This window comes from Pholcus phalangioides, unplaced genomic scaffold, assembly GCF_987345545.1.
Source record: "Pholcus phalangioides strain wild (caught in Gottingen) unplaced genomic scaffold, Ppha-v1.0 ptg000003l_1, whole genome shotgun sequence".
Classification (NCBI taxonomy): Eukaryota; Metazoa; Arthropoda; class Arachnida; order Araneae; family Pholcidae; genus Pholcus; species Pholcus phalangioides.
The window spans coordinates 27,407,183-27,431,622 of NW_028301596.1; the positions used below are offsets into that span (position 1 = coordinate 27,407,183).

At 36.9% G+C, this 24,440-nt stretch overlaps 1 protein-coding gene across 2 annotated transcripts in view; it reads right to left on the reverse strand.

Annotated features, from left to right (window-relative positions):
* Window positions 1–24,440, reverse strand: part of Sos (Son of sevenless guanine nucleotide exchange factor) — a 530,159-nt gene that overhangs the window by 179,962 nt on the left and 325,757 nt on the right. For both annotated transcript variants that reach the window (XM_089247363.1, XM_089247362.1), the window contains 2 exons: window positions 4,300–4,509; window positions 1,439–1,576 (listed from right to left, as the gene is read on the reverse strand). In XM_089247363.1, the coding sequence (XP_089103489.1) occupies window positions 1,439–1,576; window positions 4,300–4,509 (348 nt within the window). The remainder of the gene's footprint in view (window positions 1–1,438; window positions 1,577–4,299; window positions 4,510–24,440) is intronic.

A 24,440-nucleotide genomic window follows, 5' to 3' on the forward strand; every position in this document is an offset into this window, starting at 1 on the left:
ATGTCTTCAGAAAGAATATACAAAACTTTAAGCTATATAAAGCTTTTAATAGTTCATATCCCCAAGTTTATCAATCACTGATAGCATCCATGAAAGGAAACTTATGTTTTATGAACAGTTGTAGATGTGATTTCTTTATTCTGCATGGAAAGAGTGACATGGAATTACATTTTGCTCGGGGGGGGGGGGGGCAATGCAAAACCTGTCTTGGGGGGAGAAATTGAACTTTTTCTTAATTGATTAAAAAAAAAATCGAAAAATTTATTTGTGAAGATCGAGTCTATGAGTGCAGGGGGTGGGGGGGGGGGGGGGGGGGTTACCTCTGTTCGGAAGAATCTCCAGATTTCTGGATTCAAAAAGTTGGCACGTCTGGTTTAAATGTTGCTTCATAGATAACAAATACACTCATGTAAGTATCTATTTTGAAAGGTTTTATTAGTTATATATAGTTGGACCCACATATAACAAACCCAGTTTCAGTGAGAGTCTGGATTTAACGAGCAAACTAATGCGTTTTGTTTAATACCATGCTAATTATATAGCAATTCCATCACTCATAATGAGCAGGTTTTTGATAGTATCTCAGATTTAAAGAGAAATTCAAAATGTTATCTTAAAAAAATTGAATAAGAAAATTACACAACTGAGAGAGCGTGAAAAATACTTGAAAATGCAAGGATAACTGAAAAATTATGATTTTTTTTAAACCTATTTACATAATATGGAGATGATGCTTTTTGATAGGGGATAATTATCAATCAAATGGTTAGATATATACTGCATATAGTTAGATTAATAATGCACACCCTGGGATGATATTCTATAATTAAATATAAAAAAATATTGTTTTCTAAACTTATTTGATATTATTTCACACCCATTGAGATGAAATAAGTCTTTATTACATGTACTTATAATCAAAACAAAATAAATAATTAGTGCACTTTATTTTGTTTCAGTTAAAATAATTAGTGCACTTTATTTTGTTTCAGTTAAAATAATTGGTGCACTTTTTTTTCTATTCTTCCATTTCTACCTGTTTTTTCTAGTTTCTTCTACAATCTCATAAGTAGGTTTCTTCTGAAAGAACCTCACCCTGATACATACATAATTATCTAACTGTGCACTGGTTTTACCCTTTATTTAACACATTATGAAAAATAGAATAAGGAGGAAATAATAAAAAATAAAAATATGAATATGGTGATAGTAATATAAATTACCATGTAAATTATTTGGTCAGTATTTTAGTTCTAATTAGATTAAAAAAAAAACAACTAAAAATCTAACCTGGTACTTTAAAGCACCATCAATAGATTAAAGGGTTATATCCTTTCATTTGACTTGATTTTCTCTAAACAGGCTGGCCTCCAATCCTACTTAAGCAGGTTAAGGAATGTTCCATTATACTGATAACTATCAGATATGCTTGATTTACCTGAATTGCACAGGTTGACAATATTCTTTACGGAATTTTTTCAGACCTTCTTTGTAATTTTTATTGATTTCTGATTCAGCTGAATTTAAAGAATCTTCAGAAGCTGTGAAAGGTGGTTCTGGTTCTGGAATTTCAAACCTATGAAATGAATGTAAATAAGTATTAGCTAACGAACAAAAAAAATTTGAAAAGATTTCAGTGCTCGATACTAAAATAGTCATTTCTCATGCAATTTGGTGTGCTAAACACGAATTTGATCATTAAAAATCTAGATCGAATACGGTTTTCCCTGAAATAGCATATTTAATATACATATCCATGCAAGGTCGGTCTTAGATCTAGTGGCACCCTGAGCAAAAACAGTAGTCACAGCCACCCCCCCCCCACGCCAGGCGCGGATCCAGAGTGATGTGTCAGAGGAGCTAGTTTTTGCTAGTCATTATTTTTCCGTAAAATACGGGACAGATTCATTCTCCCATATAATCAGGCTCTTAGTGGGGTGATCATTTCCATTACCCCTACACCTGTCCCCCCTCTTGGTTGAATATAAAGGGATGAAGTCAGAAAAAAGCTTTCTTCCTAGAATGGGACTACTGCTATTTAACTTGTGAACAAGCATAAACACCAACTTGCTTGATTTAATTAAGAGAAGCACACAGACACACATTAGAAAAACAAAACATCACTCATTTTCAAAGGATACTCATCACAAAAAAAAAGGTTACATAAGTTTATCTTCTTCACACAAATTTTAATTGAAAATTTTATGATAAAATATGTATACTATTCTGAGGTAACTTGGGCAGTGCCCCAAGCCAAATGGGGGTGCTCAAAACCTTCGTAGTGAAGTAATAGAGAGTATCATCATCTTCGGATAAGTTGCCATCTGGCGGCAGTGTCAGAAATTGTGAACTTTGCCCTGAGGTAGATCTGGCTGCCCATGTACGGCCCCATTCAGCAAAGACAAGCTCTAAGGAAAGAGGATTCGTTGGCTTTGTGATCTAGGACGCTCACTTAGCAAATGAGAGGACATGGGTTTGATTCCTCACAAGAGCAGTTGAATTTCCTTTCCTGAATATCTTTGCATCAACCAGCTGTCGAAACTTTCGTAGTGTTAGTGGTAAAAGGCATGATCTTTGGATATTATCAAAGACTTTTTGCTAGTAAGAAAAGAAAAGCATTGTCGGGGCGAGCGGGGGGGGGGGGTGACCTTCAATGTCCGTACTTAGAAATATTCACACCATAATTCTGCCTTAGATTAGTTACTTCTGAAATATAAAATTTCATTTGCAATTTTTTTCATTTATAAATTCAATATCGAGCAATTAAGTCTAATACTTGTAGGGACTGGGAAGGGTTTGGGGGCACCAAAACCATTCAAGTGCTTAGGGCCTTCAAACGTCTTAATCTGGCCCTGGTTGCAATGGTATTAAACTCCTGATAATGCATCTCATTATCATCACCCCATCCCGGTTAAGGAATAACTTTCGTGAAAGCACTCTTTCGAAAATTAACATTCAAATCAGAAACTCTTTGTACAATATACACAATATGTTTGATGTTAGCTCTTACCATGCCAAAAGATCTACCTGGCATTTTAAGCAGAAACTACTGAAGCCCCTATTTCTCCCCCCCTCCCTTTTTACAGCAGGCTTTTTGACAGATTCTTTTAACATTGAATTATGTCTTATTTGGGAATGGTTCATCCAGAAATTCTTCTGGATGTCCTGGTGAACAGCACTGACAATAACCACTTAGAACACAGCATTTTTCGGAAACCTACTCATACAGACCGGTACCTCCACAAAAACTCTAATCACCATCCAAAACAGAAGACAGCTGTGCTATAGACACTGGTGAACGGTGCTAACTGCATCTGTGAGTCGTAACATCTAGACATAGAACTGATCTATCTACATAAGCGCTTCAAAGCTAACGGTTATAGGATACAAGAGATTCAAAGAGCCGTAAGACCTCACATTCAAACAACAATATTACCTAAGAAAATCAGGAACCCCAAGTCAGAGCTTATTTAACATACATCCAGAAGGTCATCTATCGAATAAGGAAAGTTTTGGAAAAGTTCAACATGAAGCCCATTTCCAAGCCCACCAGAAACTTAGCACAATTGCTACGATTTGCAAAAAGTCTGAGAGATCTGCTTTGCATGGCAGGTGTTTACTGGGTTTCATGATCGTGTGGAAAAGTATACAAAGGAACAACATAAAGAAGTAGGCCTACTGCTACAAGAATAAAGAAACACCAAGGAAGTTGCTGCTTGGAAAAAGGAGAAGTTCAGCCATTGCAAAAATTCAGCCACATATGTTCTGCAGCCATTGCAAAACATGTATGGGAAACCAAAATTAAATTTAAAATATGGAGATGATGAAGGTGCATCCAACTTCAAGAGCATGACACATTCACACAAGCCAGCCAATGTGGTTCTTTTGAGGCTGATCAAGCCTCAGAAGTGTATATAGAGAACAAGTCTTGATGTAAGAAGCCTTTCTCACTTGTCGCGGAGACCTATGTCCGTTTAACCTCAGAAGATGCCTGCCATAGATGTTAGAGATACATTAAGAAGAAAATGCCTTAGACCATGGCCTAATAGCTCGGAAACCTCTTGTAAGTCATTGTACGCCGACCATGAAAGTAGCATTATAAATAATTTGAGAATAAGAATATCATAAGGATTGGGGGGGGAAGAGAGGATAAAGAGGATGGGAGGGATCCTATTCTCCTAAGGGTTCAAAAGATTTTGATAAGGGTGATACAGTTACAGATTATTACAAAATCTGCTAAATGACAAAGAAATGTTTTCTGAAGGATTCATATATATATACACAGAAAAGAAAACTCACCGCTCTACAAGAAGATCAAGCAATTCTTGGGGTTGACAAAATGATCGATAAGTAGTCAAAAATGTTCGTACAAACATTGGATCTGCATACATATGATAAGTAAGTCTTTCAACAAGCTTCAAGAGAGTAGCACCCTTGATAATGGGAACTCCAAGACTTGATTTAGCTTCCTCAAATATAATATTTTGTTCTGAATCTGCTACAGAATACCTGAATATAAATTACATATATATACTATTTACAAGATTGAAGGAGATAAAATAATTTTATAAAAGCAAATATACAGCTGAGAGAAAGCATAAAAAATAAAAACATTAATAGAAGAAAATGCAAAATTGGGGATAGAAAACTATAAAACATTTAATGCTATGTAATGGACAAATTAATTTAAAAAATAAAACTGCACTTCAAAATTTTTTACAAAATAGTTTAATAGTCAAAAATTGTCTACAGCAGTAAATAACAGTAATTTAAATAAGGATTAAATTTTATAAAAACTGCAAAAGATCAAGCTTCACGTAGATTATAAGGATGAATTCACAAAGTTTTGTCAACTCTTAAGTCTTTAACTTCAAAAATTGTCGATTTGCAGAAAATTAATACATTTTTAAGATAAACTTTTTTTTTATTTTTACTAGTTTATGCCTCTCAGCTTTATAATGCAGAGCTGTCTTCAGAACTTCATGGTCAGAAGCCACACATCAGTAAAACTGTTGAAGAAAGGAGTGATGTTTACTTTTGGTCGTGAGGGAGTTCGCCTTTATATTAGCTTTGTTTGGGGAACATGATGGCCAATCCATTTGAAGGATTCCTTCATCGAAATGGAAGTCATCCACAAGCCGAGCACGAGTAGTATTATTGTCCATGAAAAAGGATTCCTTTCCAACTGTGCAGCATAGGGGGATCACAAAGGGCAGGGGCAGCTCGAGCCTACCTGCAAAGCCTCATATGCCACCATTAATAGTGATCCTGGCAGGAGGCTGTGAGGGCTTCAGTGAAGTTGATCTCAAAATGAACCTGAGTTTTTTTTCCAGAATAAAGTTGTACATCACTGTTTACTGCGCAAAATGTGAATGACCATACGTCCCGCTTTTAAAGTACAATTTGTTTTGTTTTTTTGTTCCAGAATTACTTTACCATTCTTAATAATGCCAAATAACTTAATCCTTCAAACAGCGCTTATTTTTGTGAGCCATCATCATTTATCCTGTAAAATGATTTATAACAAGATTATTTTTATTGAGAATTTTTTTTTCAAAAATGTTTCTGGTATTCCAGAGACCAGACAAATGAAAGGCAGAATTTTTCCTTTGCTTTCATTTGACTAATGTGGAACAAACTCAGGGTGAGGGCATGCCCCTCCTCCTAGAGCAGGGTCCCTAGGCTGGGATCTTTTGCAAAGTCCCCCCCCTCAGTCAGACTTCCCACAGGTCCTTCTATAGTTAATTTATAATGTGAAAAAGCCAAAAAAATTATGAGAATTGTCAGAGGCCCTGTTAGCCCCACCCTTGTGGGGGCCACCATGGGTGAGGGAACCAAAATGAACACTTGCCCTTGTGGTGCAGTACAAGGGCGGCGCTTGGCCGTGTGACCCATAGTGGCCGCACAGGGTGCCACTCAAGAGGGGTGCTAAATCCGAGGTGAATGAGTGAAAAAAAAGTTCCATATTGGCCAAAAAAAAATCAAAGAAAATTTTTTCTGTCAGCTATGGAGGGGTGCAAAATCTGAGATGAAAGGACAAATTTTTTTTTTTGATAGAAATTGTTTGGACTAGTTGTAAGGGAGGGGCATGACCCCAAGGGTAGGGCTAACAGAGCTCTAGCTCGGGGGCCAGGGACTAAATCCTTATAATTTCTTTTTTTCACACTAAAAATTAACTGTAGAAGGTGCTCCATGGAAAATTTGGCTTGGGTCCCACAAAAGATTCCAGCCTGGGGGCCCTGATGACAATGTAGGGGTTGTGGGGGGGAATAGGCAGGAGGCGCAAAAAATAGGTCCTGCACTGGTACAGATTTGGTCTCGAGCCACTCTGATAGCTCACATTCTTGTTTCTGGTATTATGGTCAGAGGCCATCTATTTTTCTCAATGTTTCCATTGTTGAGGTATGACTCAAAAGCACGTCATGTGAATTTTTACTGTGGTAAATCAGGGCCAGATTAAAATGCTTGAAGGCTTTAAGTACTTGAGTAATTCGATGCCTCCTCTCCTGCAATGAATCATTGAATCATTCAATTGAAGAAAAAAAATTGGGGTAAACATGACTTCAAGTTTTGCTGTGAAAACGTTCTTTGTGATTTGAATTACATGGTAGGTAATGACATAATTAAATTGGTATCATAAAATTTGTCAGAAATAACTAATAGATGATACTAATGTTAACCATACGCATTCTGTACCTTTTGTGTGATATATAGTTTAAAACAACGTTACCAACGGGGACAGCGAGCTTGGTGTTGATCTACCCGCAGACATCAATATCACTGATATATACTGGATACTTCTTGATATATGAGCATTTAAATAATGTCATCTTCGAAAAGTTTCACAACTTTTTGTGAAAGTGCCCAATATCATCAAATGATTTAAAAGGGGGGGCCCTCCCTGCTTTTTCTAGTTTTGCAAATTCTTTGATGACATCATCAAAATCAATGCCACATAACACATCTGCTTGTACTTTTAGTTCAGATGAAGCATCAAGCCTCTTTATTGTTCTGCAAATTTTTGTTTCAGTGCTTGACATAATTCTGACTTGAAAATGACAGTGACATTTCTGTAGCTTTTTCAATAAAATTTTTCTTATTTAATATTTCTTGTAATTAGGATGTAGAATTTTCATTTGTTGAATTGAGTAAGCTAAAGAAATGCAAGTCAATGTGACTATTACAGTTTTTTGAATTTTTCAAAATGTATGTTTCAGAATTTTTATTTCATGTTCTCGAAAAAGTCAGACCTCAGATTTTTACCTTTTGTTCTAGTCTAATGTTTCTCAAAGTGGATGATTGAATGGTCCAGGAGGGGAGGGGGAAAGCAATAGAAGCTAAGGATTTAACATACGATCCTATGGGTTCACTTGAGTTGGGAGCGATGAGAGGAAAGCAATTTCTGAAGGGGGCGATGAAATGAAAAGTTTGAAAATTTTTAGTCTTTTACAAACATTTCAAGATATTTCCTCCCATTGACTGCTTTATAGAATTTCCCAAACCAGCTTCAGAAGGAACCATCAGGGGTGCAAGTGCCCCTCACCCATTTTGCAGCAGAAATTTTGATAATGCAGCAGAACTAAAAACCAACTATATCTGCAATATAAGGAGTAATTTTTCTGTGAAATGGCCAAAAGTTTTCCCAAAAATGTTTGGAACGAATAATTTTAAATAAAATTTCTTCACAAATTAAAGTCAATTTAAATTTTTTCTGAAGTATCTTATCTATCACTACTAAAACATGCATTACTGAAATGACGAATAAAAATTATTAGATTTTTTCAAGTTAAACACCATGCATACTGAAAACCTAGGCAGCAAGAATTTCCGCTGCTTGAACACCAAAATCTTATAAAGCGATCATTATAAAATCTTTAAAAGCGAAATGCAAAAAATGAGAAAAATATATATTAAAAAAAAAATACTTTATTTACTTAAACAATTTCTCAACATAATAGCATGTAGACAGATTAAAAACAAAATTTCTGCTGTTTTCTCAACCTGAAATCTGTTACAATATTTTCTATACGAATCACGAGTCGCTTTCAGAAGTTCAGCATCTCAACGACAATTTTTTCTAATTTTTCATGTCCTTGAACATAAGATTTTGTGTGTCTTATTCCATTAAAGCATTGGATGGACAGATTTTTCACTGTTCAAATAGACTTTTGCTAACACTGAATTCTCTTTCACTGTCTGTGTTACCACGTGCTAAAGCTAAAAAGCCTTCATCAAAACTGGCGAAATGTTGAACTTTGGGCTGCTTTCAAGGTTACAAAGTTTGAATATGTCTGCCAGTATCTATCTATCTATCTATTCTCTGTCCTGATTTCACTTCTTATAATTATTTGAATTGTAGTGCAACCCATTCACTCATAATTGATAGTTCTGTTGGTGATACAATGTTAAGAAACATCCCAGCAATACGTGAGGGAGTAATGTACCATCATATCAATGCACGAGATAGAGTGCGAAAAAAAAAGAAGAGAGGGTGCAAACATTTCATTCTCTTCAACAACATGTTTTGGAAAGGTAGGACATTTATATATATAAAAGGTATATCACAGAAGTTATGTAAAATGAGCATGCTCCAGTGCAGAGTTCTTACTTTAACTATTGTTAAAAGAAGTTGTTTTAACTTTTACAGCCATCCACATTTTTGACTTTCAAAAAACTTCTTAAACAATACTTATTTCAAATAGTCAATATTGAAAACTACTTTTGATTTCGTCCTCAAATTCACACTCCCTTTTTTGCTACAGATTGACTTCCCGCTCAAACTGGTTAATTTCTCATTTAAAATTCCTTTTTGTTGTCAGCTCTGCTGTGCTATTTCAAATCATATTATATAAACTCATATATATCATATTATATAAAATATGTTGATTTATTTATCGATTTTTTTTTATATAAGTAATAATGCACCCCCTGCCTGTTACATCATTATATTGTATTTTATATGTAACTTATGTATTATATTTGTGTGTGAGTATATATATTTTGATTTTTTCACTTTATCTTTTTTTTCTCCTCCAAAATTACTAAACACTGTAATTATATTTGATATTGTCATGCTACATGTTTATAAATTAACTTCATTGTAACAACCAGTATGGGACCTATGTGTCTCTTTGATGGTTTTCATTAATCAAATGTAATACTTTTAATAACCTTATATTAATTAATAAATTGATTCAATTTGTAATTTGTGAAGGCACACACACACACACACACTCCTCCCCCACCAATGCAGAAACGGACCGTGCAGCCATATTGGGCACCACTCTAGAAGGGGTGCCAAAAGAAATTGAAAGATCGAAAAACGCTTTTTGATTTAAAAAAAAAACGTGGTTAGCGCCAAAAATGAGTTCTGCATGGGTAGAGATTCTTTCCTCGAGCCGCCCCTGTTTACTAAATCCTGATTTTTGTGATTTGAAATTGTCACAATCACAACCGCCAAGGATAACCACATGACTGCATAGTGGCTAGATGACAAACTATGGATATTTTAGCTGGAGTTTTTACAGATCCTGTTTTTTCTGAACGATCTCAGAAAAATTTTGGTAATTTAAATGAGTGAACCAATCCCCCTTTTCGATTCTTCCCAAAGGCGAGTATGCAATCTTGTGGGAAACAGCTAATTTACGCCATAGATATGATGTCTTTGAACACAGGTTGGTAGTTGCGAAATTACAGTTTTTTTCAGTATAAAACCTGCAGGAGAAACTCTCTGAAATCAGAAAATTCGGCATATTCATTCAGTGACTTTGATAGCCCGCGAGTTATACCAATAACAGTACAGGACTTTGTACTTCAAGGTAGAACTATTTTCCAAGGTCACGAGGTAACGCGATTGTGGTAGATGGCGCAATTATACACGGCCAAGACTGGAAGTCGTCGCTGACTAGTGCATGTATTTTCTAACATTTTGGATATGTCAGCGATAAATGCCTGGATTTTTTACAAACACAAGTCACAAGAAAAAAATCACTCAGATAACTCACATATTGTAGTTATGTGAAGAACTCTGTGCTGAGTATTTCAACTTGAAAACTACAATTCAAAATGTGATAAGATGCAAAACACCTATTGATGGAGACAAAAAACGACAGAAATGCCAAGTGAGAAGGAACTGCACACTCAATAAAACACTTCAGTCTTGTACGGAATGCAAAAAACCTGTGTGCGGCAAATGTCTATCGAGAGAGGTGATTTGTACAGAATGCTTTGAGTGTTACATAAAAACAAAATATATCAACAGACCAGTGGTTTCACCCTTTGTTTTATGTGTTATAACTCTATTTATGTTTTAAAAATAATATACTGTGATTTAAAACATTAAGGTATCAGAAAATTGCAAAAAACGATGGTGGGGGGGGGGGGTCATTTTGACCCCATCCCGTCTTTCTAGGTATACTCTTGCGATCCGTCTTTCTAGTGTTAATGTCTTGTTGAACATTAAATGGGGTGATAAAATGTGTGCTTGCCTTGGCTGATCAAGCATCTAGTTGCAGCCCTGGTAGTCGGTATTCAATCTCACGGTCTTTGAATTTAACGATAACAGCTATACTATGATATTTTTCTTCATCCACAGAATATCGTTATATCAAGATTTCACCTAGTTTTATTATGAATATAGTTTCAAATATATCCTTAGTTTCTCTCAGATAAGTTATCCACCGCATCTCATCAGCTTCTTTGCTTATCAAGCAAGTATACTCATACTATTCTGCAATATTGTTGGAAATAATGTACAGTAATTTTATAAAAAAAATTTAGAAAAATTTACTTAATTACAGAAAAATTGATTTTTTTTCCATTTTGAATAATTTCAATACTTATAGAACAATAATTCAAAAAATTTGAACTAGGTACAGTGATCTCTCACTTATATGTTTCTCTTGGTTATAAGATGATTTTCAGCACTCAATTCAATTCAAATTTATTTTAAAATTTGTGTGAATACATGTTATATGATATTACTGGCAACCAAGGAGACAGATGTCCCATACTGGTTGTTACAATGAATAGGTTTAAAAAATATAGTACAGTGATATTATTTTCAGATATATGATTGGAAAAAAATATAAAAAAGATAGTAGTTACAGATAAAAATAGTATAATTAACAAAAAATGAATGTTAAAAATTGCAATATAAACAATAAAGAATATTCTCATGCAACGGCGGAGGTGCTATAAAAATTACATATGAATAATATCAACATGAGTTCTTAACATAGACTTAATATTTACCCAAAATACACAAAAGAAAAAAAAATATATGAATAACATGTTAACGATATACATAATAAATATGGAGCCAACACATGAATTTGTAAAGGATTATGGGAGGTGATTTAAAGATATGATTTAATTAAGCATAATGTTAGAGGATGTAATCAGAAATGGGACTCAATGTTAATGAGTTCGAGTAGGTAAAGTTTGAGGCGTTTTTTAAAGGAAGTAAATGCAGTAGTGTCAGTGATTTCTCTGGGTAGATTATTATAGAATTTTGGAATCAGAAAGCAAAAATGTTTTTTAAGAATATTTTTTATGAACTAATGGCAGTGAGTAGATGGCATTTAGACGAGCAGAAGTACGAGATACATTAAGAGGTAAGGAGTATTGGTGTTTTTTTATTATTAAAAAGGATTTATAAAAGTAGAGGTAACACACTGGGAGAATTCTTAATCGATGAAATTGATCAATTAGAGGGGAAACATAATCATTAGTGATGCATCTGATAGCTTTATTTTGGAGAGAAATAATAGGCTTAATATTAGTTAGATAATCTCCTCCCCAAACTGAGAGACCATACATTAAATATGAATGAAACATTGAATAATAGAATGTTATAAGGAAATGGTTATTAATGTACGGTTTCAGATGATAGAGCTTATATAAAATGAAATGGAGCCGAGTTTGAAGGTATTTAATTTGCAATTTCCATTTCAAATTTTGGTCAATATGAATGCCAAGGTATTTAATGGATGTTACTTGTTCAAGACATTGGCACGTGCACAAGGTGAAGTGTGAACATACATGGAAAGTTATATTATGGTTGATTTGAGGAATGGATTGAAGAGAAAAATTTATAAATTTACTTTTTGTTACATTTATTTGTAAATCATTGCATTGAAACCAATTTCTAATTTTGATGAGGTCATTGTTAATAATGTTAGTGAGTGACAAATATTCCGTTCCTGAATAAAGTATGACTGTGTCATCAGCAAAGGTTATAATTTTACCTACTATGTCGAGATTACAAAGATCGTTAATAAAGATTATGAATAACAGCGGGCCCATAACCGATCCTTTAGGGACTTCCTTTTTTATTTGCATGACATTACTCAGAAAGCTATTGCATTTTACCATCTGGGTTCTATTGTCAAGATAAGATTTGATGATACTAAATGCATTTCCTCCAATTCCGTAAGCATATAATTTCGAGAGTAGTACACTATGATTAACACTGTCAAATGCTTTCTTGATGACTAGAAATACTCCTATTGTTTTTTTAGAATGATCTATATTCTTATAAACAAATTCAGTGAATGTCAATAGAGCAGTTTCTGTATTACTGACAGGTAAAACACCATGTTGATTTTTCGAAAAAAAAAAAAATTAATAGTAGATAAAAAACAGTAAATTCTGGATTTAATAACTGTTTCAAAAATTTTAGAGATTTGAGATAAGATAGAAATAGGTCTATAGTTATGCAGACAATTTGAATCTCCATTTTTGTAAATAGGGATCACAACTGCTGATTTGAGAGACTTAGGATATTCCCCATTTTCAATACAATTATAAGATCTGTAAGAAGTTGTAAAGTACAGGAAAGAAGACTTTTTAAAGCCTTTGCAGTTATGATATCAAAACAAGTTGCCGAATTGCGCAAGGACCTTACAATTTTTGTAATTTCACCAATATCTGTCGGAGCAAGAAAAATAGAGTTTTCATTGGAACATACAAATTGTAGAAAGTTATTTTGTACCATTGTTTGTTGTGTGATATTTATGAAATGAGTGTTAAAGTTATTAGCAAGGAGGCGTAAATTTGTTTCAGTGGGTAGTATGCGATTTTTGAAGTCGGATCCTAGTATTTTATTCGTTAGTTTCCAGCGTTCAGTTGACGTGTGGCAATTTAAAAATTGTACTGTGTAATAGTTTTGCTTAGCTATTTTTATTTTGTCTTTGAAAAGCTTTGTAACATTTTTGATATAATGTTCAAGCATGCTTACAAAAATGTTACAAAGCTTTTCAAAGACAAAATAAAAATAGCTAAGCAAAACAATTACACAGTAAAATTTTTAAATTGCCCCACGTCAACTGAACGTATGGATATTTTTCAGTTTTTAAATATAATTTTTGTTTAATCTCAATTAAGTGGGCTAAGTCTGAATTTATCCAAGGTTTGTAGGATTTCTTGTTAGGAGTTTTATGGTAGTATTTAGAATGATTGTGTATTAGAGTTTGTAGTTTTAACATAAATTCATCAAAGATGAGTCCAGGGGTGTGGCTCTTAAAAACAAAATTATAGTTTTCTAAGTAAGATGTTAGTGTTATAAAATCCGTTTTTCTAATGTATTTCTCCATCTTATCATCTGATTTTAAAGCATGATAATTGAAGTTTAATTTGCAAATAATAGGGAAATTATCTGTTATTTCTGTATTGTAAATAGATGATGAGATTTCATTAATTTTATTAGAGTTTCGAATAAAGATATGATCAATGCAGATTTGCGAGAGAGATCTAGTTGTATTCATGATTAAGGGTGTAAAACCATGATAACTTAACATGTCCTGATAGTCACAAGAACACTTTCACTCCCGGTCAAAGATATGTTATTCCATTATATGCTTCTCTCACTTATGCGTCTTTTTTCCTTGCTCCCTTGCACTGATGCATGAGAGATCACTGCACATTTTGGTGACAATTCAATTTCAAACTTTGACAATCTTTCAGCGTTTGTAGCTTGTCAATAAATTCAGATATTTCAATGAAAATGTCATCTCTTATAGGATTTTTTCCGTTCTTTTCAAATATGTGCTTAGTTTGCATATAGGTCCCTTAGAAACTTCACAAATGCTGGTTTTTTAAGACTTCACACATATTTTTGTCAATCTATTATCCACCATAACTCGAAAACGTTTTGAGATAGGACAGGGTTGGTGGGGCATCTCATGATTTACTTGGGCTCATCTATCACCCCCCTTTCATTTGGCAGAATAAGTCTGATTCACCCTGAGCGTGTGTGTGTATATATATATAACAGAGAAATAGAACACATACAGGAGAGAAATCTAATGCATCTCCCCCGCCCCTATTTCTGACATGTGAACAAGAAAACCAATTTCTATATATATTTATAGTAGACACTTCAAATACAGGTAGTCCAAATTTGTTGCCAAAAGCTTGTATCTTAAGGGGTTAAAACCTATGTTGGAGACGTCTACCATGAGATACAGTTACTGGCCAGATCAATGAAATGAAAGGGTTGCAACACCCCATTCATAGAATATGATCTTATAGCATTAATGAGGCAGTGTAGAACGAAGAGGGTCAGATTCTGTAAGGGTGGATTCATTTTCCTGTTTTTTATGTTAACCTTCTACATTACTACTCACATCTGCCTCCCACCTATCTATTCTGGAATTTCTTTGATACATGGTTCATACAAAATTTCCTAAATAAAAATTAGAGAGTCTTTAAGGAGTTTCAAGCAGTTTTTAAGGAGCTATGGCAAACTTCATAACTTACAAGTTTTATAGCAGCAAAAAAAAAAAAGTGGGACACATGCAAATTTATTTTTAATTTTTGCCAAACGAATTTTCCCTCTTCTGAAAAATATAGATGTAGAAGTGGTTAAGAAATTACAACTTTTGATTTGTTACCCAGCATCATAAGAATTCATAAAATAATCGATCTACATACATACTTTTCTGTTGTCACCAAAGTGTTCTAAAACCTTCAAGTTTCGGTCGAAAATATAACTCGTACAGCTTCACATATAAATTCTAAAAATTCTAAAAGTGATATTCATTCCCCCTCCAATTATTCAAAATAAAAACAACAGCTGACAAAGATTTTTCTTGCAAAATTATTTATATTTGCAGCAACTCTTTATTCAACTGGATCAACACACAAATTTTTTAAAATTAAGTTTTTAAATTTTCCTTCTTTTTTCAGTTATACTCAGAAAAAACTGTTGCAAAATGGGAGCAAATTTCAGGACATACAACACGATGTTTGGCAATTTAGCACTCATTATTTGGCGAAATTTACAAATTAACTCGTAATTCGGCGGACTAGCTCTTATTCACGAAATGATTTTTTTTTAACAACAAAACATCGGGATTTGACGCAGTGATGATCAACCATAGCAATTTCTGCTGCTTTTTCTGTGCAGTGCTACCTTTTTTTCCTTTTTCTTTTTTTTAAACGGAAACCGCGGTCGGTTGTTGAGAAGCATTGGACTAGAGTAAAACCATATTCAGCTGTAGGATTAAGGATATGATCGGATTTCACGATGAAAAGCCAGATGAGGGGCCGATAATTTGAATAAGGAGCTGCGGTTACCACAATCCGATTTTCAGGGACAAAATCAAAACAAGAGCGGAAACTTGTCGGGAAAATTTAATACGCATCTAAATTCAATTTCAATTTTAAAAATTTTGTAAATGACTGAAAGTTACTTTTTCAAATTTTGCGTAACTTTTTTAACGCTAAAATAACGCTTAAAAAAATAACAAATTTTTAATAATATTAATAAAAAAATTTATTTTTTAAATACCTTGTAAGGTTCAGGAGAAAAGAGGTTGGAAAAAAACCGAGGAGAAACTGGAGTCGCGAGGAGAGAGAAACGAGAACGAGTTGAGACATTCGAAAAAGGGGGAAGCATAAAAGTTTGCACCGAAGAGACAGGACGGTTTCGTTGGAGGTGTTGGATAATAAATTAAATAAATTGTTGTTTTCTTCTTTTGGGAGTCTAGAATCCAGTTATTTCGTCCTGAAATCGTGGTGGAGGTACAGTCGAGGACATACGACCGAGAAGAGGTTGGGGGAAGTTTACTGGCGCATTTGACAGGATGAGGTCGTGGCTTCAACGACTCAAGATTGTGAGCTGAATTCGAAGAAGAGTGTCCTACCGACGGTGGAACCCCCTCGGTTTTTATAGAAGGATAGTAGCAGCGTTGCGCACCAACGCTGTTTTTTCCCCAAGTGAAGTCAACCCGACAACCAGTGCTGAGAGGGGCAATCCTGCCCAGGGAAAAAGGAGCAAGTGTTGTATGGCGGTATCGAGACGATAAATAAAGATGGCGTATTTGGCAAAAGGGAACAAGGAGGATCTGGAGACCATGGCCGCCAACTTGGGGGTAGAAGTCCGACCGGAGTTCAACTTAATGCAACTAGTGAGTACCATACAGGAAAGTGAACTGTACAACGAAGCGACGTGCAGAGAGATGCTGAAAATGATCATAGGCAATAGGAAAGAGAGAGAAGAGATGGAGGGGAGGCGTAGAGAGAAAGATGGAGGAGAGGCGTAGAGAAAGAGATGTAGGAGAGGCGTAGAGAGAAAGAGATGGAGATGGAGGAACGGCGTAGAGAAATGGAGGTGGAACATGAACTCGAAAGACTGAGGATCGAGACAGGAGCCAGAAGAGAGGAGAATAATCAAGCTGGGCGCGGCAGAACCCCCAGCTGGGATTTCCAGAACATGATGCAAAAGTTCAGGATGGAAGAAGACATAAGTCTGTACCTGGTGCTGTTCGAGCGGCAAGCTCGTCGCGCGGCCCTGGCATGGGAAGATTGGTTAGCTGAGCTCTTGCGACTTCTCCCTACGAAATGAACCAGTTAATTGCTCGCGAGCCGGAAGAGCAAGTACAGGACTATAATCAAGTTAAAGAATTGTCATTGCGGAGATTCAAACTCACCCCAGAGAAGTTCCGACAGATGTTTTATTCACGCCACAAGAATCAAGAGGGCACCTGGAGAGATTTCTACCACAAACTGTGTACCTATTTTGATGGATGGATGGCGGCTTTGGGGGTCACGACGTTTGAGCGACTAAGAGATTTAATCATCACCGATCAAATTAAAAAACGCGTCCCAGCAGAATTTAAAGAACACTATCTGGACGAATAGAGTGATATGGTGTCTCCAAGTGAGCTATCGGGGAAACTAGATAGGTTCGATGATATGATGAGGACTCTGAGGACACCCTCCCCTAGTGACAGAACGAGAGCCCCAAGACCTGTTCATCAAAATCTGAGATGGAAAGCCAGCGGAAACCAGAGGCTTCAGGGTGAGTCCTGCCCACCTAAGGCGACGATGGGTTCGAATTCCAGAGAGAGAGATGCAGTCACTTGTTATGCGTGTGGAGCAGAAGGCCATATGGCAAGGTTTTGTCCTGCAAGAGGCCAGCAGGAGCCATTGAGTCGGGCCCAGGTGAACTCTGTCCAGACAGAAGAGGGGGACACGATTGAAGAAACCACAATCCTAACAGCACATATCACGGTGCAGGCAGCTGGTGTGGACATTGACACACCGCAGACCGTGAGTTTGAAATGTGGTCAGAACACAATAAGAGGTGTAGTCGATTCCGGGACCCAGATCTCAGTCCTTAGATCTGATTTGGTTGAGATCAACGACAGTGAAGGCGAGCGGAGAATAAGGATCAAGTCTGCATTTGGCGAAAGTGAGATAGCCCCTCTGAAAATATGTATGATGAAGATCAGCGACGGCAAACACGGGTACGTGCCAATTACTTGAGCAGTGTCGAGTCGCTTGATAAATGAAATGTTAATATGTCCAACGGCATACGACGCACTCTTGGGAAATGCACTAGTTCTAAGTCCGATCAATGAGCCAAGCCGTAAGGAAGGCGTGTGCACTTCATCTGCTGATGGCAAATAGAAGGCCAGCCACGGCAATAACAATGATTTTTGCATACCTAACGAAGAACTTGAAGAGAGGATCATATCCCAAGTCGAGAGCTACTTCACCGACTTCAACATCAGGAAGAACAACTTCCCGCTGAAACAAATACGGAGAAACAAGGAGGGCTACATCAGCCTGAGGTTGGTCTCATCTTTCAGGAAGGTCAAGACCCTGACCAAGGACTGGAGGGTCGTCTGGTACTGTCTCAGAAACTCGAACAAATTCCAAGTCAACGGAGGAGGCACTAAAGTGCGCCGGATTATGCCCATACCGGCTTGCAAGACCGGATGTGCTGAAACGATCCCGGTCTGCAACATGCCGTCCGAGGAAATGACATCCAAGTCAGTGTCGCAGTTTATATCAGAACGCGGAGAAGTCATCGACGTGGCAGTCGTCAATCGAGGATCCAAGATACCAGATGTCTGTACGAGGCGCTGTCCCTACGTCACCGGGAACATGGTGAAGAAGACGCTCGTCCTCGTCAAGTGCAAGACCAATCGGGACGCGCTCGCAACTCAAGGAGATGAACTCGAAACGATGGTCATGCTGTCAACAGGAGGAGATCGGCACTGAACCGGTTCCCAGCTATGCAGGAAACGTCCAAGCAATCGGACTGGCGATTGTTTTCGTGTCCATTTGCCAAAGGAATCAACAGGGCTACGAACTGGCAGTCGAAGACCAAGAAACCAGAAGCCAACTGGCTAAATCTTCAATCGCCAACAACGGTGTACCCAGGAATCAGGGCAGGGAAAGGTCATCCTTCTCTTGTGCGGTGGTGACCACCACCCCATGAACTCTTGGATGAGCAACCGTTATTTGCCATTCAAGGGTGGTATGGCCGCCGCCAAAGTATAAGTAGCTGCTGCTGCACGGTACAACGCTCGCCTACCGGATAGCGTCATGCGTTGGCCTGGGGGACCCGAAAGGGTGATACGCAAGGTAATGCGACGCCCTGTCACGGTAGCAGTGAGAAACCGAGTCACGCTCTTGAAGCATAATCATCATTTAAAAATGATGGATGTGCTTTTCGATAATGGGACGTGTAAGGTTCAGGAGAAAAGAGGTTGGAAAAAGGCTGGGGAGAAACAGGAGTCGCGAGGAGAGAGAAACGAGAACGAGTTGAGACATTCGAAAAAGGGGGAAGGGTAAAAGTTTGTACCGAAGAGACAGGACGGTTTCGTTGGAGGTGTTGGATAATAAATTAAATAAAGTGTTGTTTTCTTCTTTTGGGAGTCTAGAATCCAGTTATTTCATCCTGAAATCGTGGTGGAGGTACAGCCGAGGACCTACGACCGAGAAGAATTCGGGGGAAGTTTACTTACCTCCTCTTAAAATTTTGAAGAGGAGCAAAATTACTCTTCAAATTATTTTCCCGGATAATTCCAAGCGCAACTATGGAAGATGGGAGGAAGGGGTGGTGTTGAAGTACGAAGGAATAAAACACGCTCCTTGGGAAAGAATCGTTTCGTGGAACGCAAAAACTAAACTTTTTTTTGTGCCCTTTTCCGGAAATCTGGGAATTTAATGCGCTGAGCATGTCATTGTACACACGAAAGAGAAGAAATATAAGTATTCCTCTTTCTCCTATAAGGCAGTGGTTCTCAACCTTTTCAAGCCTGCGGCTCGGTTTCATTCACTTTTGTGAGTTGAAGGCCCGGTCAAACACCAAAGGAAAAATTAAATGACTAATCATTTGCGGCCCGGTATGAATGATATCGCGGCCCGGCGGTTGAGAAACACTGCTAGTGTGTTTCTAAGGCCAGGATTACACTTCAAGTTTTTTTAAAAGAGCTTTTTTAAAATTTCAAAAATTCAACAAATAAGATTGTCAGTTGCATTTGCACAAATGTAATCTATGAGCTGTATTGGTTGGATTTTTCAAGTTCTATAAAAGGTATTTTATCAAACTTTCATAGTGTAATCCCGGCCTATGGAGGTATAAAAGTATTTCGAGGAGTTTCCAAAAACAGAAAACAAGCGCTATTTGAAGCAGAAAACTATGAAAATACACTATAGGAGCAAGATGTTAATTTTAGTGAAGAATTTACACCACTGGTAGTAGCATCATTTTCTGGTAGGAATGATAGTTAGAACTTAGCTAACTTCTTTATTTCAATTTCATTGTCAATTTTTTTGACAGCGCAACAATCTTCTTTTCCCGTTTCTCTCAACATATCAGAAGCGGGTGTGGCCACTGTAGTCCAACCAAACAGGTGCCGCTAATCTCTTAGCTGCGCTGGTCGTCGGCAGAGCTGTTCGTTCCCACCCGCTACAGGGTGACCTTGAAATGACTATAAAGAAATCTCCCCCCACCCGCCTTGTTTTCTTTTTCCTTCTTTTTTCCAGGGACTTTCAGCATCAAGTACTACTCATCAACCTTAGCAGGAAATATTTCAGCGTGGGGGAAAAGTCGACTTTTTTAGAAACAGCTGGAAGGATTTTCAGGAGTTTTTTAAGGCTCTTAAAAAGGAAATGAAAATTAAGGAGTTTTTAAGCACTGTACGAACCCTGTGGGAAAATACTGACCACTTTCAGAAACACTGCTTCAGGCGAATAGTAAAATTTTGAAAACATCCCAACCAAAGGCGTAAACTTGTATTTGGCATATAGGCCTGAGCTCCCCCAACATTTTTGAAGAGCCAGCTTGGCCTCCCGAAAAATTTGAATGGATATATTTCTCACACTTGGCTCAGAAAAAATTTTTGACAAAAAATTTCTCTAAATACAGTAAAACCTCGATAAGTCGCAAGTTATCGGAGCCATAAAAATAGTCTGTTCCTCTTTCTCAAACTTTTTCATAGTGACGAGTTAACCGAAATTAGCGACGAGTAAACAAGGGTTTAATAACATTGTGGTCTATGAAAAAGCTGGAAGGCTTGACGAAAAATGCCGACTTAACAAGGTTTTTTACTGAAGTAGAAATCCATCTGCTCGAAATTTTATTTTTTACTTTTCTTTAGAATCTCAATGCACTTGTTCTGTGACAATAGCAGTCTTATCTCACAATCACACTGGCATCCATTCATCCTTAATAGCATCCTCTCAGAGTGGAGAGATAACTTGGGAGGAAGGAATCCTTTCTCTCACTTGTACTGTCGGTAAACTTAAAAGCATCTCTTCTTCTTTTGAGTGACCGTTGGGGATGGGGACATGAGAAAACAAAAAAAAAGTGGGAGGAGGTAAAGTGAGCAACGATTAAGCATATTAATAAGTTCGCGAACGCCGGATTTTTCGAGCCTTCACAACAGAGGCGCGACATGAAGAAATTAACATTGGGTGGAGAGAGAGCGCTGAAAGTTGCTGGCCGTCCCGTATATACGGGGCTGAAGCACATATGCAGGAAACTAGAGGATGCACTGCATTGTTTTTCTAAAATTTATTGGGGGTGGGGCTCAAATATCCACCGCTCCTAGGTTCCGTGCTTTTGATGAGGAATCAAATAATAGTAAAATAAGCCCCTGAGCCAGGTACCATTGCATTCTAATACTAGGAATATGAAATTTCCTCCTTACAAATCAGGGATTCTCAAAGTATTTACGCTCACAGCGCTCTTAGAAATTTTAAATATTTCAAGTTATACTGAAGGGAGGTTAAAGGGTGAAATTTGCACCCCCTCTGGTCCTGCACCCTGAACACTTGACCCTCCAGTTGCAGCCCTGTTTCCAGTACCCCAACACTTAGGTAGCCACAAACTAGGGAAGAAGGCAGTTTTCACAGTCGGAACAGTCCCCCCCCCCCAAGCCAGACCTTTCACAGGTAATGGATTCACTATAATGGATTCATAGCATGAAATACTAAAAATTATGGTAATTGTCCTAGGCTCGTAACTAGGCTGGGGCAACTGGGATAATGCTCTAGGAACCTGAGCTAAATGGGTGGCCCCCAACAAAACAAATTTACACTTATTTTGCAAATTTCTTAAAATCTTTGACGCGTACAGAGGGCAGAAATTTTTGGGAGAAAGAAAGCTGGAAAAGGAAAAAAATCAGTTTCCGAAGTTGTTTCAAACATTTCAAAATTTCTTTATTCCATGTATTTCAGTCTTTTTTTTTTCTTTTCATGATAAAGGCGGCCGCACCCTGCACAGCTGACAAAGATCATTTCAATATGGTTCAGTTTCGGCTGCTTCAATACAGGTTTTCTGAATACAAGCACCATTTCCTAATTAGAAGGACAGGGAGTGTATATATTCTAGAAACCTTGGTATAGCGTGTCCCCTACATGGAGAATATGTCACCTGGAGGCATCAGTCTATATAGGGACTCCTCCTCCATTCTTTTTGACGCCCCTAGCGCCGACCAGGGCTTTGCTAAAAGCTTTTTTTTATTTTTTCTCTTCCGTTTCTTTATTTGCGCTTAATGGATGGTCATCAGTGAAACAGGGACGCCGACAGAAGCAGTTCCATAGATGATCCTATTTGGAATATAAAGAAATTATGGTGGTGAAAAAATCGAATTATAGACATGGTTTGTGGTTCTGCAGAATAAGAATAGCTTTGTTTGGAGCCCCTTGTCTTTCCCTGAAAAAACCCCACAAATGTTGAGATAGGCAGTTCCACAGTATTTTATGGTTTGTGTGGACCACATTCGGTTGTGCATGTACAGCATAACCTTCCGTTAGTAGAACATGTTGCATTACAAGAAAAAACCGAAAAGTTCAAGTTCCTCGTGTTTCTGCACAGTTTCCTGACAGAAAAAGTAAGCAATATATTAAATATAGTTACACATTTTTGATAAATTTATACATTTTTCATTTAAGCATTTTCTTCAATGATAATTTATTCAGAATCTTCAAGATATCTAGATACAGTATTTTTCAGCTCTCTATCATACTTATAATCAATAAAGCGTAGCAAAAGAATTTTTTTTCTGTTAGACATATCAATAAATTAATAAACCTTACCACATGTTTTATTTTTTTCAATCATATTTAAAATTTAAGAAAAACTTAAACTTCATTTGGCTTGCGACTTCGAAAAGTGACAATATTTAAATCAAATTTTTATTAAGAAATTTATGGAACTAGAAATTTTTTTTTCCAATTTAAAACCTGATATATGACTCAATATATGAGTAAATTTAATCTCAAATAAGTGAAATGTAATTTGATTTTGGGGGAAATATACGCTGTATTATAAAATATAAATAAATACAGGGCTTGACAAATCGGAAAAAAATTAGGCGCCAGCCAAATCCCGTAGGAGCCAAGCGTGGTTTTTTTCCGAGAAAAGTGTCTTAATTCTTATTTTTGACCTTTCTGGGAATTGATGACACACCTTCCCAGGGCCAAAACTAGATACTTTGTCACCTAGGGCAAGTCCGAATTTTGGCACCCCTTGCATGCAGAAGAAGAAGTTAAAAGGTTAATTCGACTCCCATTCTGGTCCAGCGTCCGGAGCACCAAAACCGCCTGCTCTCTCTAGTTGGGGCTCTGCTCCTTTCCATGTTGGAAGACAATTAATTATGAAATCAGAAAATTTTGAGCCATCCCTAGATTCAGAGATTTAGCAATCACATATACAAAATTTTAGGCGCCAATACAGATTTTCCAGTCACCATGGTGACCTAGCACCTGGGATTTGTCCAACCCTGGAATAAATAAAGGTGTATATACTGTATAAATTTTTTTGGATATTTTTACTTGCATTCATTGTATAAAATCGTTTTCGTGACCCTTACCAGGGATTTCGGGATTTATGAGATCTGGGGGACCCAAGGGGATATACTCAGATTTACGGCACAACTCGACCTGTAATAAATTGCCTATGGTGATAGACTGGAGTTGTGCTCAGCTTTAATGAGAGAGAGAATGAAAGTATATCTTTAATTGGACCGTGATCAAACTAGAACGGGGCTCAAGGGCAGAGGTGTACGCCCCTCAACAATTAAATAAATTTTTGTTAATTAAATGCTTTTGGAAAATTGGCACCAACTCAAAAATTCTCTGGAAGGAATTCCGCCCCCCCCCCCTGAAATGTGAGAAAATGACTGAAAACAGGAAAAAGATGGCCAAATGTATTGTTTCATCACTTTGCCCCCCCCCCCCAAAATGAAAGTGATCCCCCGAATGAAATTTCTGGCTACGCCCCTGTCCCAATCACTTTGGTACAATACATGAAATGATTGTTATAATTAGAGCCCGAATTTTCACTTAAAAATGGCAAAATATGAACTAAAACTGAAAAAATATATGTTAAAGAACAAATAACCATGCAAAAAACGCAAATGCGTTTTTAAATGCATCTTTTCTATTTGTCTTGGTGCATATTCATTTCAAATACACCTTCTCATGCAAATGACTTTGACATGTATTTTATTTAAGAATTTCTAGTTACTAGTACTAGTAATAGGAAGAAAAATTGCTAGACAAAGAAGCAAACTACACATGCACACAAGTAACAAAACATGAATAATGTCAAAAATGAGCGGATTTTTCACCTGAGAGATTTTACTTTTTACTTGAAAAAGAAATGACAAGCAAATAAAGCACCCAGGCTTTGG